The sequence below is a fragment of the Clarias gariepinus genome, chromosome 6 (assembly GCF_024256425.1).
Source record: "Clarias gariepinus isolate MV-2021 ecotype Netherlands chromosome 6, CGAR_prim_01v2, whole genome shotgun sequence".
NCBI classification, from domain to species: Eukaryota; Metazoa; Chordata; class Actinopteri; order Siluriformes; family Clariidae; genus Clarias; species Clarias gariepinus.
In genome coordinates, this window is record NC_071105.1 from 17233408 (window position 1) to 17250111 (window position 16704).

Sequence of the window (16704 nt, forward strand, 5' to 3'; positions counted from 1 at the left end):
TTTAGGCAAAACATAAAGAAAACAATTATTATATATATAGTACAGTACATAGAAAACAGGCTGGGTAAGTCCAGGGGTGCCAAATCCAAACTAATAACCAGGCCAACAAGGCAGCGTGTGCCTGCCCAGTACCATGTTTTATACAGTACTGTGCAATATTATTGATCCACCCCTCATTTCTTCATACCTGTAGTTTGCCTCCACAGAGCCAGACTTTCTTGTATTTTTAATGCAGTCTTGAGGAATAGTTCTTCAGGCTTTCTGAAAAACTTTTTTGGCTCGAGTTTTGGCTTTTATTTTCAGCCCAATCCTTGAACCTGACCAGTTTCAGACGAATGTTTTTGTTTGGTAAGACACATAGTCCCTTACGCAGAGAAAATATATTTCTCTATATAATAACTGTCAATATATATAACAGTGTTTTGATCTACTGGTAAATTTAAATGATTTTATAATGTTAATATTTCCCGTTGCTACGTTAACTGATACTTACTAATAATTAACAGAAAAAAAGATATTCATATTCAAAAATATATTCAAAATATACAGAATAATTGTATTAATATATTACAATATATTGAAAAATACATAAGGAATTGCTGTTTTTCATATATTAAGGACATGGTCCATTCATATATTGCAATATATTAATAAATATAAGCACTAGTTTTCTATATATGGAAATTTATTATTTAATATATTGCATTATATGGTAAAATATGTTGCCATATTTTTTTCCGTAAAGGGTGAAATATGATCCATTAAAGTATAAAAAAAAAAACAAAAAAAACATCTAATTTAAGGCATGAACCAGTAAGAAACAGGTGCAGATGATGAGAGATGCTGAGTGGTTGGAACAGACAGGAGGGTAAATGAGGTTGCTGCTAGGGTTATTACATAAACCCTCTGATTTTTGTTATTGTATTTTGAGGCACTTTGCAGCCTGTCAAAGTATGAAACATTCCCATTACTTTTAAATTAATCTACAGTACATAATTAAATTTCACTTAATATGAGGAAATGATGCACAGTCCTGTAGGTATTCGCAGTAAATACACAATTTCTTACGGAAAAGGTTTGACAAGGATACAGATTGTAAAAAAACTACTTGATTAGTACTTTTAGATTACCTGTGAGGGAAAAGATGAGGTAAAAAGATACTGTTATCTGTACAGATGCTAGTTCTTGAGTCAGGTGCAGAATGTGGAGAAATTTGTTAAAGTTTAGTGTGTGCCTCAGCATCAAGATGTTGAGAAAAAAAAGGTCTCCTTTGGGATGTTATGTTCAAGCATATTAAATGAAAGTTTTTTTTTTTTTTTTTTTTTGCAAAAGTCAGTTGAAAACAGAATTATTGTTTTTTTTGTTTGATGTATGCGTTTAGTAGAAAAACACTGCATACTAACATATCACCAGCCTTCTGAACATGCTTGTCCATGAATTAAAAATAAAACGAATAGCCCGAATACATAATGTTCTTGTCGTGCGTGTTGTGCTGGCTATTTATCCACCTCTGTAATTATGCATGTTGAATATATAGTGATGTACAACAGTAACGAAACATAATTTTAATGCCATCAAGTTCATAATTCATGCTTATACCATGTTTCGCAGCATTTAAAATGAGATCCGTCGAAAACAAACTGTTAATTTATTCAACTGTGACATTGATAGGAAGCCTTGTCAAATGGTGATGAAACAAGAAGCCAAGACAAATTTACATTTCATTAACTGTGACATGTATTTGAGCAGACTTTTCTTGAAATATCAGTTCAATCAATGCTCAGCCTCCCAAAAATGTATTGTCAGCTAAAAGTCTGGATGATTTTTTTTTTTTCTTTTTTTTTTTACAGTTCCCCAAACGGGTCCAGACTGAACGTGTTTTCATTCTGTAGATCTCTGAAGCATAAAACAATCCAGGCGTCTATTTTTGTCTCCATTGGGCAGACATCAGGGATGAGTCAGTGGCTTAGCTGTCATCATCACTCTGCCAGTTAGTGACAGCAAAAGCATTTCACATCATAAAACTGTAATGACTGCACTATAGAGAAAAATCCTTAGTGTTCTATTAAGGCTAAGTACGTTCATATGAATAAAGATGCAAACAACAGAACACGGCAATGGATAATTTAACACTGTAGGTTTGAAGTCAGACTTGGTTTGAGAGCAATTTCTTTCTGAAACCCAGTTTGATGTCTTGTGCTCTAAGACATACTGTATCTATAATATACTGTATGCACATGACCCTACTGTTAAACTAAACCTTTGTTTGTCCCATCCGTCATCCATTGGCCTCACCCCAAGATTAATTAAAACACATGAAATATGTCTGTAACCCTTATACATCAAACTGTCTTCTACTCATCAAACTGAGCTTGTTTACTTTTTGTGAGTGGAAAACAGCTCACTCAGTCTCATCCCCCTAACCCCCCCCGCTCCTATGTTGGTCTCAAGGCCATGCGTAGGAGGATTTTTCTCTCTGCCAGCCAATAGAAGACTCATACACCACCTGGAGTGTATTTAATGAAAGCACAATCACATGTAATTGGCAGAAATTGTCTGGCACTCTGTGCACACAGCCAGAGCAACTGCACTGATGTCTGCCCCATCGCACGCTAACACACAAACACATTCACATCACATCACAAATAAAACAACAGGCCTATTATCTTACATTAACAAACTCTTCATCCAACAGGAATTTTAGCTTCTGACTGCTATGAGAGAGAGAGAGATGCTGGAGCCAATTTTATGTTACTGTTGACTCTGTATATTTTGGTATTGAATATTGCAAGATAAACCATTGGTGAGGCACCTCACCGGAGATAGGGTAGTGTAACGATGATGACGTACATATCCAGCTAATGAGACCACCCAGATGCAAACAGCAGTTACTGATCCTACTGATGTATAGCATTTATTACTTTTCATCTGCAGGCAGTAGAGCGGAATAAATGTTCGACATTGTTTAGAAGCTAGTACAGTTAATTCACATTCTGGAGTTTGTTTGTTGGAGGTTTTCAAATAATAATATATCAAGGAATTAATATTTCCATTTACGAGGGGCATTCAAGTCAAACCAGGACTTTCGATTGGAGAATAATACAACACAGGTGTAAAAGTAAAAACTAACTTGATTTGTCTATATAATCCCCTGCTACACTAATGCACTTACTCCAGCATTTTACTAGCCATTAAGTTTTCTCAGTATACTGGAGCCATGCTTCGCTTCTAAAAGTCTGGCCTCCCAAGAACTCATTTAATGCCCCAAAAATGTAAAAATGGTGAGGATAGGACTGTACAGGGAATGTGCCGATAACTCCCAGCCAAACTCCTGTAATGTGCAAGTGTTGTTTGTGAATGACAGTTCACAGATCGCTTTTACATACAGTATTGGCGAAAAAGTTATACATGGATTTTTAAGGATGAGACGCTCCACTTGCTGAATGTTCATGAAACGACTGCAGAGTCTCATCTCCACACTCCAAATTTCCCCTAGTTTTTAATCTGTGTGATTATGCATTGTGCCCTGAAATAGACTGGGATCCCATCCAAAGTGTATTCTCACCTCATGCCCAGTGTATTCTCACCTCATGCCCAGTGTTCCTGAGACTCTGGAGTCAGTGCAACCCTGGCCAGGATGAAGTGACATTAATAAATAAATTAATAAAACAGGTATTAGGTACAGGTATAGGTGTGGGAGATAGAAGTGTAAGTCTGGACCCACCAACACTGAGTTTAATCATTTATTGATACCTATATAAACCTGTCACCCTGTTTTATCCTGTCCCTGGCATTTTTACTTCACTCTTGGGAGATTTTTGCTTTTTCTCGATTCGCAGAGCCATTGTTAAAGCCTTTCTTTTAGTTTTGAAGTCACACCCTGGAGCAAGCCCATGTCAATCCTTTTTATTTCTTCTGACGTTGCTATCAGCAATGTAATTTCTATAAACACAGTTGTTTTCTGCCCCCTTTATCATCCATCACTATTCCTGGGTGGTTCACTACTGCTTGTTCATTTGGCCCAAACCGGTAGTCCCACTGGATTTTGGCTTTAATGTTTCCACCACTCCTACTTCCCACCCCTGTGGTTTAACACGTGAATGTCAAGGCAATGTCCTTGTATGCGATTCCTGTTGATCCTCTTTATATCGTACAACCTGCTGGATTACCATAAAGACTTTTGTACTCGGCCTGATATAACACAACCCTGTTTGAATTGATGTGCTATAATATGCAGTTGACATTATACTGTATACACAGAGGTATGTTGCAAATGGCTATGGCACCGGTTGAAAAAAAATTGTGAAAGCAATGATGTCTTCAAAAATAATGAAATAATTTTTTTTATATGCTATACAGTTTTATATGGAATCTGCTAGGAAGGTTTTCTTAGGTATGGATGTTCTAAACATCTACAAAACTTTCTCCAGTTTCTACTTATGCTCTGGGTTATATACAAAGCTTTAAGTTTTTTTTATTATTTTAATATATGAACAGGAATGCATGCTCCTTTTTTTAACAGTGTAAATCTTCTTACAGCTTCTACCCCCTCCAACATCTTTTCTACTGATCTTTTCTACAAACATTTAATATAAGATGTACCCTCACTAGTCATTTTAGTAGGAACACCCTTATACATAATCTTAATGCAATAACATAATCAGCCTATCATTTTCCAGCAATACAGTGCATATAATCATGCAAAGACAGTTCAAAAGCTTCAGTTAATAATCATCGAACATTTACATTTGGTGGGGGATAAATGTACGTCCATCTGGAAGTAATAAACATACCATACACAAAGTCACTGAGATCACATTTTCTTCCTTCATTCTGATGTTTAATCAAGCATTATCTGTATATGCATTGCACTGCTCTGACATAATAGTCTGATATACTGTACACTGATCAGCCATAACATTAACACCAAATATCATCAACATTGATTATCATTTATATACCAGTCAACATAGATTCTAGGCACTCAGGAACTTATCTGTGTATGTGGGGACCAAAAGTTCATGCTGACTGTGATAGAAAGGTATCAGAGTAGTCAGTGCTTGCTGTGTTGATCTGGACTCCAAATTCCCCAGATTTCGGTCCGATCGAGCATCCAGGGGTTGTGCTGAACAAACTTGTCTGATCCCTGGAGGCGCCATCTGCTGTTAACATTCTGGTGCCAGATACCACAGCACACCTTCAGATGTCTTGTGGGGTCATGCCTCAAGGAGTCGAACTGTTTGGTGGTACAAGAGAAAACCGAGCAATATTGAGCTTAATGTTTTAAGGTGTAATGGCTGATTGCTGTAAGTGGTTAGATATGTGCATGTGTGCTGTTATGCCAGGGTTCCTTATTAAATGTGCAGAGAGTGTATGTCCTTTAAGTTTAACAGGACTTTTGCACACTGCTACAGTATATATATCTTCTGTCACTAAATGTTGTTGATATACAGTAACTGTTAAAACTCTATACTTGATGCCGTATAAGGCGGTGTATACTATGTAAACCTTTAACCATGTCGATTTTTCTGTTTTTGACTAAACCTTGACTGAAAAAAAAAAACAAGCACAGCAGAGGCATTTAACCGTACACCTACCTATATATAGATTTTAAAATAGAAAGTGCAAACCATCTTTAAACACCATATGTGTTATAATACTCTAAGCGTACACACTGTTTTTGTTGAAATGCCCTGACCCTCAAAGATACTATTATATCTTGGTGGAATAGTGTGTAAATGGTTGATTCACACTCATCTCCCTGCTGTCATTGAATATTTCCCCTCAAGATCCGCTTTGCAACTCACTTCTCTCTGCAGCACTCTAGTGCTGATTGAATTAGTTAACGACCATCAACGGAGCATGAGAGCAATGAACACGTCAGTCTCTTACTGTACGTGAAGAGGCATTAGGAAAATGTGTGCCAGCACTGAATCCAGGATGCCTTACTCTGTCCCTCTTCCACTCAGTCCTTCATCACGGGTCAATAAATCAGTCAGGTTGCTGGGTCGCCTTCCACGTTATAAAAAAACAAACCACCTGCTTTCTTTAGAGGGACCTGCTGAGCTGCTTAAGGAGGTGTTTACACATTTATGTCGCGTGCATTAATAACTTGGGATGGTCCGAGTATGTTTGGGATCCTTCTGATTTCCCAGAAGGAAGATCAACATGATGGACATAAGAAATGTCTGCGAGTGTGTTTGTGCAAGTGAGAAATGCTGGCACGAATCGATGCAGACTTGATAGAAGATAGAAAAAAGAGAGTGACTTTCTGCAGCTGGTGGCTGGAGCTAATTACGTGCTCCACTAACCAACAGCTCTGAGAGGACCACAGGGTTACGACACACACATGCTCGCACGCACTCACGCATACACACACACACACACACACATACACTCTGTTAGAGTTCCTTTCTATAAAGTAGCACATCTGTAAATCTCTCAGTGATTTACTGTAGTTTTGGTATTATTGTAGCTACTATATACTTAATTATTAATGTGGAAACCATTAGTGACTTGGAGAGCTGTCTATCCCTGTCCTCACCCCTTTGTCTATCCTTCTCTTTGTCCTTAACCCTTTTACCTCCTTACACTGGTTTCTATCTGTTTCAACCTCCGTAGGTCAGAAATATGTCAGATAATAGTTCAGAGATTTTAGAGGTGGGGATCTGATTTGTAGGTATTACAAGTTTATTAATATTCCAATTTAATATTTCAAAAATTTGCTTTCTGAATTTAAATCTTGAGTCATAACTCTCAAGCTTTATTCAACATCTTCACAATCGAATCAAACATGAACGTGAGTAATTAAAATGACTGATGACCGATTGCTTATAACCTTATTTCCACAGTTATTGGTCAAACAATATAAACTACATTTAAGAACAAAGGTTTTCACTTAACTTAAAAGAGATTAAACAACTTTCCATCTTTAAATCGTCTACACCTTTTGCGGGCTGGGAGGCTCATGGTACAAAGTGGGGTATCTTGGATGGGGTGGCAACCCATGCCCAGGCACAAGCACACATACAGTACTCTTACACCCAATCATACATTATCGGCCATTTTGAAATACCAGTCAGCCTACACTGCATGTCTTTTGACTGTGGGGTAACTTGGATGAAACCAAGCAAGCAGCCGGAGGACATGAAAACTCCACACACCCTGACCGAAGGGAAGACTTAAACCCCCAAGCCTGAGGTATGAGATAACATACATAAAGCCACTGTGCTTCCAAATTTCCATTATCATTTTTCTAAAATACATCCAAAGTAAGCAGGGAATCAGTTTTTCAATGCAAGTCTGGTATTAGCTTTCATTGTTGCGGGAATATCACAGATTCTGGGTTTCTTTTTCACACTGGGAGGAAACAAGTCCACCTTCCAGCATCTGTCTAACAGCATCTGTCCAACTTTTTTGTTCTGCTAGGTTGTGCATAAAGCAGTTAGGCTATTTTTGTTTCCTGGCATGTTCAAGTGAGAAGCTGTGTTTTTAATCTCGTCACGACTGGAACACACTATGGTTTTCTCTACAACCCTCACTGGTGACAGTACTTCACAAAAACATCTCATTACCTGTCCACATTTGTCTCAGATTCTGGAGTCGAAAATAACTTACCCCTCCCAGTCTTTTGGATATCATGTATCCGGTTTGCATTTCTAAGCTAGAAATCATTGTTGGGATGGTGTAAGCAAAGTAGCAGACCCTGATCGTCTATAATGTGGCTCATACTGTACTGTGTTTTTAAATTGACACTATATAAGGTACAGTAAAGGTTTCACCAGAAGTAAACACATGTGACAGCTTTTCTCTCGTCTTCTCATTCACCCAGATATATTTTTTCTGGTGAGTCAGGTCACATACAAAAAAAGGACTTTCTCCTAGCAAGAGTCATAGAGATTGAGAAAGACAGCGGGTTGTGCGATCTGTTGTTTCTTTCCTCACGTTTACAACCGCTGTCAGCAAATATAAATCTATGCATCCATTATTAATGCATAGGAGCCTTTCTGCTCTCCATCACCATGTGAATGAAACTGGTCTAACAGCTGCCAGGAGCTCCCTCTGGTGACACTACCATCTCACGCCTACTAAAGTAATGAGCCATACAGTCAAACTCAGCACTGAGATACTACTGTACTGATGCCCACTGTAACCTACAGTAGGTTCCCTTAGGCCTTTCAGATATTCCCTGAGTTTATAAAGCTTTCCACGATTGCAAGCTACAACATCAGGCTTGACGCTTCAGGCATGCTGTAAGTACTTTGCAGTAAGTTGTGTAGTACAAGCTTTTCATAATTTATAATGCAGAAGCTAAAAAGGCAGGAAAAACAATATAATGAATTCTGCCTTTTGTGTTAGCTCATAAAGCTATATGGTCCTGTGCAAAAGTCATGGGCCACCCCTCATTTTTTCATATGTTGTTTCCAAAGACCCAAGATTATTTATGTATTCTTGAAGGAATATTTCGTGTTTCTTAAGCCACTAATAAAGTGACCTATGAATCATTTAAGCGTAAAAAAAACAGTGAGATAATATCAGATGATCAGGTATTGCATCAGCGTAACCAGGATACTGGTGATTAGTATCCTGGTGATGCTGAATGGTTTGAATAGACGAGAGGGGAAATGAGGTTGCTGCTGTTGTTGTTACATAAACAACCAATTTTTTTTACATTGTATTTTCATGCATTTTGCAGCCTGTTACAGTAAAACATATGTTTCCATTTCTTTCCATTAATGTACATAATTAAATGTATTTTAATGTAATATGAAGAAAAGGGTCAGGCACTGTAGCCCTGTACTGTCTATGTGCATCTTTACCATAGCCCAGCCTTCTTCTTTGTGGATTATCGTCATAGAAACAGCAGCTGTGTCTCTGAACTGAGCAAGACAAGTGACAGCTCCTTCAGGTACACTACAGGAGCAGAACTTCAGCTCGCCATACTGCTGCACTGCAGGCCACCTGCCAGAACCATGAGCAAGTCGAAATATCATGCCAGTCATGCAGCAAACAAAGTGGAGTCATGCTGTGAGCAGAGAGAAAGTGGAACATTTTTTTCTTTCATCTGTAGCTTAATTAAGTCACTGCGTAGTTTGAAATTAGTTGTGACTTCCATCTTAGGAAATGGCATTGCAGAAATATTTTTACATGCCAATATGTGTTTTGCATCCTTATTTTTTATTTATTTTTTTTAATATGTGACATGTCCTGATGTCCTCTGTAGTAAAGCATGTTTATGAGTTTGATAATGGTGTTGGTGTTTTATTATTTAAAATGTTCCTACTCCATCTGCAAGTCCTGGTTAATGCATACCATTTGGTCTAAAAAAGGTAAAAGCATTCAAGGTTACAGGCAGTGTTTGTTACACACTGTCTCTTTACTCATGTTACAAAAGTACAGAAATAGATTTCACATCAAGTCAAAGATTTCGTAAGGGTTCGCCACAAGCGCTGTTCTTGTTTAGAGTTCAGCCACCCACTTACTGTCAGCACTGTCCTTTCCTTCAGTGGAGTATTAGCCACACACACACACACACACACACACACACACACACACACACAAAGCATCACAGGGTTTCCCGTGGATGCCGTGCCATGTTTAATTAGAGCAGAGCCCCAGGGGAGCGGGCCACAGAGGGCGGGCTCTGGGGACACGACTGTGTTTTACCGCCGGTGATGGGGTATCCCACTCCACAGTGACAGTTGCCACAGCATGGGTTGCTGCGTCGCTGTAGCCCCTAGATCCTGCGTGGGTGAGAGCAAGACAGTGACATGCACAGAAAGTGACGGCTGACTGGGCAGGACAAATGTGCAAGATAATTCAGTTCAAAAAATAGGTGCATGATGATACAGACTTATACATGTATTTAATGTATGTTTATGTATATGCTGTATTTTATTTGCTTGCAAATCTACACAACAACAGACATAAAGAGTCATTATCACTATCACTTTAGGTTTCACTATTTTAAACACTATTTTGCGAGCCAGTAAATTACCGATTTGAACTTTGCATTTAGGTAAAAAAAAAAAAAAAGAAGAAGAAGAAGAAGAAGCAAGATTTATCAACTTCAGAAAAGTTAAAAGGTTTTAGGATCCAGACCATGGGGTGCTGGAAGCACAGATGGTGTAAAATTATATTGTTGAATGTTTCATTACACTAAATGATTAAGGTTCAATAATAAAATGGAACTTATATGACTCCAGCAGCAGCAATTTTTTTTCTTTTTCTTTTATCATTTCAGTCTCAGATCTGCTCCGGTCATTTTACTTGCTTGTGTGCAGGAATTGTGCTGAAATAATATGCTGATGCTGAATTTCCAAAATCTTATATCACATCTGATTGCTTAAAGACCATCTGCAGTGAATGTCATAATTGCAGCATAATTGTGATTCTGTTTGAGTTGGCTATCAAAGTATCATTTAATTAAAATTCTCTTTATTTTAGAGCAGAGCTATAAGATTATGTTTTGACTTTGAGAACTGTTGTAAGAACCTGACCAGTAGTTTTGGAGTTTTTTTTGAAAGACTGGAAAAGAACAGGCAGTGGGAACCTATGAGAATGTGCTCTCGATGTATCTTTATCAGACCTGCTGCCATCTTTTAATTCATAACACTCCAGTTTAATCAGCTGACCTAATTAGAAATTAAACTCTGTAACTGGCCTTTGACCCTCCCATCTTTTCCTGAAAACAGCAGACCTGCTGCTGTCTCGTTAAAAAATGAAGCGTGACCTTTGACAACCCCAATTGTGTTATAAACGGATGTGAAAACTTATTAGAATTAGAACAGATTGATTCACGCTGAGGGAACAAGAATTATTCAATGTGTGTGTGTGTGTGTGTGTGTGTGTGTTTTATAGTTGGATAATCTGGATGAGCAGGCCGCTCAGATCAGGAGGGAGTTGGATGGGCGTCTGCAGATGGCTGATCAGATTGCCAGGGTGAGTTTCATTACTGGATCAGTCCATAATCACACACCTTAGGTACACATTTATCAGCCTGCACTCTAAATATGAAAAATGACTAATGCTTACACTTTAATTTACGAAATGGGAAGTACTAAGGTAGTTAATTTTTATTGTGTAGCACATTATGTGATGATAGCTTATCACTATACAAAATGCATTACCTGGAAAATTTAATACTGACATAATTTCAACTTCTCACTACATGTTTATGCTGGACACCATCTGCTTAATCTGTGTTGCGACTTCATGTTCCACTAGATACAGAAACACCATGCACTGTTAATCTGAACATCTAATTGAAATGTACTTTCTTTTTGTTTTCTATTTTACATTTTTTTTTTATTCATTCTTGCAAGGCTTACACAGCTTTGTGTCCAGAGTATCCAGAGGTCCTTAAACTGATACGTTTTTGCTGCATCTCCTTTTTGTACTTCTTTTAATACTAAAGGCAGGAAAGTTTCCTAAGTTTGTGTCAAAAGAGATGGAGGCTATGTACATTGAGGAGCTGAAGTCTTCTGTAAACCAGCTCATGGCTAACCTTGAGAGCATGCCCGTGTCCAAAGGAGGAGAGTTCAAGCTCCAGAAACTGAAAAGAGGTCACAACACATCCATCATCGACATGGGCCAGGAGGACGAGAACCAGCTCTCCAAGTCAGATGTGGTGCTCTCCTTTACACTAGAGGTAAAGAGTGTGGAGTTCACCTGCTGAACCCAATACTTAACTTCTTAACTTCACTGTTTAACTTCTCAAAGAATGTAGTGCAGTATGAGTTTTCTTGTTTATTTAAAATGATCTCTTTGTTCAAAAGACACATGTTAAGTACAGTTACATGAGTCATCATTTGCTTAGTAAGTTAAAGGACTGCAGAATTTAATAAAAAAATCGCATTGCTATTATTCTGACACTTAATATGATTGCAGTTTAAACTGTAAACTATTAAATATGGCATTTTGCATTTAAACATGTTAACCTAAAATAACTGGACAAAGGATCTTATTAAAAGGATATAAACAGTTACACCTTCGTTCTGGACACGTGCTTGTATATCAAATCACTTAAATATATCAAAGCAGATTTCCTCTCACGAAATATAGGATCTTAGATGATTTGTTTGACAACTCAAAAATATTGTTATAAAAATAATTAAAACAAAATATAAAGTAAAAATAAAAAAAATTAACCTTCACTTCACCGAACTCGAAAAGAATTGTAGTTGTAGTGATTGAGAGCAGAGGAGGAGGGAGGGGAGCTACTGTATAGGATGACTTACATACACACACACACACACGCGTGCTGATAAACACAACCTCACACACATACTAACGGAATCACTTCTCAGTTGGCAAACCTCTTGAACAAGGAACATCTCAATAACACTTGCTTTTGCCTCCTTTTGAGGATTTCATGGGAATGTGATGCTGCATTGTCGTTAAATAGATTCATCCCCCGCACTGCTACAATCTTTTTAACTTCTTCCTTCCCTGGAATTTTTAGGAATTGTCACAAAAATTTATAAATAAAAATAATATATCGACAAATAATTCCATCAACATATTCTACATGAATTCCAGACTACAGTATATACATTATTATCTGAAATAAACTGCAGCCTTTCCCAATTATATATAACTGCAATAGTCCATATTGCGATTTTCATCTTTATGTGATTAATTGTGCAGCACAAGTAAGATAAAAGAGATAAATTTTAGATTTTTGTTTTGAGCAGTCTACAGTATGTTTTTATGTCTACTCTTGCTAATATTTATTATTCATGGGCTACTGTACATTTCAAACCGACCCTAGATACCATAAGCTTTACATTACATACTGTGAAGAAACATTATACAACTGTAAGATTAAAGAATACTAAACGGTATTTGCCCTTGAATTTGCACCATTCACCTGGATATATGGATTCTTATAAATAATTTAAGTGCATAAGCAGACTATAAATTTCTATATAGAATAAATGTATAGTATATGCTTTAAAAGGTGCACGCTTAAGGGTACCACCTCAGCAACAAAAATTAATGTCACAGTTAATGTCTTTTTTTCTTTTAGGTATATATGGTTTTTGGGTGTATTTGGATTTTTTTGGGCATATTTTCTTCATGATTACTATACCATAACTCACCCTAACAGCTTCTTCATAAACAGCAGGTTTTAAATGCATGCATGAAACAACATGAGACATGGCTCCTGATTAGATGTAAAGGTTACAAACATTTACGATATTTGACAAATTCATGCCTCTTCTTGGTAAAAAATGGATTAGAAAATAAAACCTTAGCATGACCCTGACAATAACACTTTACAGCTACAAGACAAAGCACAGGTTTTTATTACCATTCTGAAGACGTATTCTTTCTATTGTAATAACTTATTAACGAGGGACTTGCATAGTTGGTGCTCCCAGGTTGTTATTTTAAAAAGAATGTATATAATTATTGATTTAAAAGGGTATTTAACATTTATGGAAGAAGGGGCTTTGTGCTTTGTAATTGTGTGGGAGTTTTCTGACAGGGAAGTGTTCAGAACAGAGGAGTTTCCCTGTTTCTAAGTAACATGACAAACTGGGGCTTTTTAGTTGTAAAAACCCCAAGAGGAAAATTAAAGGAATGACTGTTATATTTAGATTATGTTTATAGCTGCTATAAAATAAGTGATAAGTTATCTTGTGTCAGTTGCACATTGTAAAACTAAAACAGTAAAACAGCTGCCATTGATTAATAAATAAAAATAGTCAAAATCATTGTCAGATTGTCATGGTATTAGAAAAATAATATTGTGGGACTTACTGTTATTGGTTTTGTAACTCTACTAGCGCATGCTTTATTCCTTACTTAAAGAACCATGCTCTATTTTTTAGAACTTACTGAACATTTCATTTATATTTTATTTAAAGTAAAAAATCCTTTTCACTCTACCTCCTCCTCATTATATGTGTGCTTGCTGCATATGATCAATTATAATCTTACCTAGGTGTTTTTTTAATGTAGGTTCAATTTAGAAGAATATTACATTGCTTGTGGATCTGCTGTTAATGGTGTTGTTTCTAAAAAATACAAAACAAAAAAAAAAGCACTTGCAACAATGATGATCTTAGATTATTATTTATGCATCAACGGTAATTTAGTAATTTATTCTAAAATAAATTTGGCATGCTGTAAACAACCAACTTTAACATACTGTATACAGAGTCATGTTGCAGCCCAGTGTATGGCCTATAAGCAGTATTACTGTATTTACCACGTAGAGTGGTCTTGGTGCAGAGCCTAATAGCATTGTCACTCTCTGTCACTGTCAGTGACCATTTTATAAGAATATTTCATTACTCACAGCCCACAATGCGTCTCTTCTGCCAAGCAGAAATGTGCTTTTAATGTCACTGGGAAAGATCATCTAAATGTGCTTTTAATGTTGTTCCTATTAAACGCCATGTCTTTCAGATACATGAGGGAATGAGATTTAGTGATTTGCAGCAAAACCTGATTTATAAGTAGACTGCAAATCAATATTTGCTGTGATGGGTGCTTCCGATGAGATTGTCTTTCCATACTATGCGCTGTGCTATTTTTAAATATCCAGTCTTTGCTTCATTTACATAAAATGTCCTCTGCCAGCCTTTAAGGTTGGACGCTCCTCATTAGGAATTCATGAAGAGCATAGTTGTGATAGAGAATCTGAGACAGTTATAGATTTAGCAACACTGGCAGCTACAGTGTTACTTTGACACCTTTATAAGACTTCGATTTTCACAAGATTTCCACACTTGAGTGTAGAATTACAGGCGCGCTATAAGCAGACAGGAGACAGGACCGCAGTATATTAAAAAGAGTAATACTGTTTTTTGATGAATGATCTCAGAGAATATTGAATACCCAAAAGCATTCTCCTCCCCACGTTTGTGCTAAAATTAAAGCCTTTTCTGCTGGATTGTCCTCCTGGCTGTTTATTATAATACAGCAGGGCTGCAGTCATGATAGTACTTGGCTAAGCAGTGATTTATGGATCTAAACAGGGTTGAGACATGAGATGTCTGTTTTGTGTCAGTGCCCTGATTTTGTGGGTTCTAAGGGTGGAGGGGAAATTGATTTTGTCAAACTGATTTTCAGCAGTGAAACGAACAGCGCTTACTCAGGGAAATGCTGAAACAGCATGTGGCTTTGATAAAAAGGGCACTGGATAGAAAATCGTCACATGCTTTATGTTCAGGTTCCGGAGTGAAAAGGAACAAACTTAAATACCACAATATCATTCTTATAAAAACTCTTGCTGTCTTAAAGGGAAAGTACACTATAAAATCCATTAACCTTCTGAAAACTGGACTCTACACTTATGTACATTACATTTTCTCCACATAATTTCTGTCTAATAACTTATTCAATGCCTCCAGGCAAAAAAAAAAAAAAAAAAGGTAATAGAATTGTACAAGGATATATAGATAATAGAGTTGGGGAAAATATTCATGTCCTTATAATATTTAAGAATTTAAATATGTTTAAATTGAATCTAAGTGGGTGGCACAGTAATGATTAGATACACCACCTTAGTGTAGCACTTAGTGTAGTGGCAGATGTGTTTAAAATAAATATATAGATTTAAAATGCAATACATATGTGTCCTGAATACAGAATAAAGCAGTATAGATAACATTGAGTGAGTGAATCTAAGTGTAGCAGCATGGTGGCTTATGGGTTATGGAGTATGTAATTTTTCTTCATATCTTTCTTGCTTTGGGTGCTTTGGTTTCCTTCCACAGTCCAAAAACATGCTGATTGGTGTAATTGGTGTCCCCAAATTGCCTGTAGTGTGTAAATGAGTGTGTGCATGTTTGTGCCCTGCGATGGATTGGAACCCCGTCCCGCTCCTGGGATAGGCTGCAGGCCCCCATGACCCTGTGAGTTAGTGAATGAGTGAGTGAGTGAATCTATGTGTTGTTAATGTGTTTGTGTTGTATTTTCATTATTTCTGACATTAATTGTTGTTCACAAACACAATAATGTCAAATAAAAAAAAAACAAGATCATTGATCTTAAACATGAATGATAAAATTATGATTTTGCCGTAAGCACCTACAAAAAAAAGACCAAGAGTTCGTTTTTACATTCACAGTTTTCAGCAATCCTAATGAGAAATGAAGTGGAGAAGCAGACAGCAAAAGTTGGATTTAGAGTTTCACAATGTTAAGCTCAATGTTGACGTTATAGCAGAGAAGGTCTTGATTTGTTAGCATTGTACAAGATGATGAGTACAACGACAATGATGGAAGTGTTAGCAATAAAGCGTGTAACCTGATCTGTTTGAGCAGAGTGCACAGATGAGGAGATAAGTGAGCTGGATAGACTAAAGGAGTAAAGCATTGCTTGTCTCCTTCAGGAGAGATGATGTAATGTCCACTGGCACTGCTATTGTAGGAAACCAAACCGTTAACCAAAGTGACCACACATTGAATATAAAGGTATGCAGCTGGTTCAGGATAAATGTTTTTTTTTAGTTTCGTTTTTTGCATTATATTACAATGTGTGATTTCATGGGTTGTACAGTAATGCGCAAAAGTTCTTTGCACCCTTTTTTTTTGTACAAAGTTGGTTATAGATTTCTTGTACTTTATTAGTGAGTCAGTACAAAAACATTTTCAAACACAGAATTTCACCACAAAATAAAACGTTAGAGAAATTTGTAATTTTAACATGTATGTGGTTAAGACTGAAGGAAGGACACATATTTACTTA

General features: G+C 36.9%; 1 protein-coding gene across 11 annotated transcripts in view; it reads left to right on the plus strand.

The window, feature by feature from the left end:
- The window catches only part of cadpsb (Ca2+-dependent activator protein for secretion b), a 92259-nt gene that overhangs the window by 28529 nt on the left and 47026 nt on the right, over positions 1-16704 (plus strand). For all 11 annotated transcript variants that reach the window (XM_053498503.1, XM_053498492.1, XM_053498498.1 and 8 more), the window contains exons 4-5: positions 10861-10941; positions 11417-11650. In XM_053498503.1, coding sequence (XP_053354478.1) covers positions 10861-10941; positions 11417-11650 — 315 coding nt within the window. The remainder of the gene's footprint in view (positions 1-10860; positions 10942-11416; positions 11651-16704) is intronic.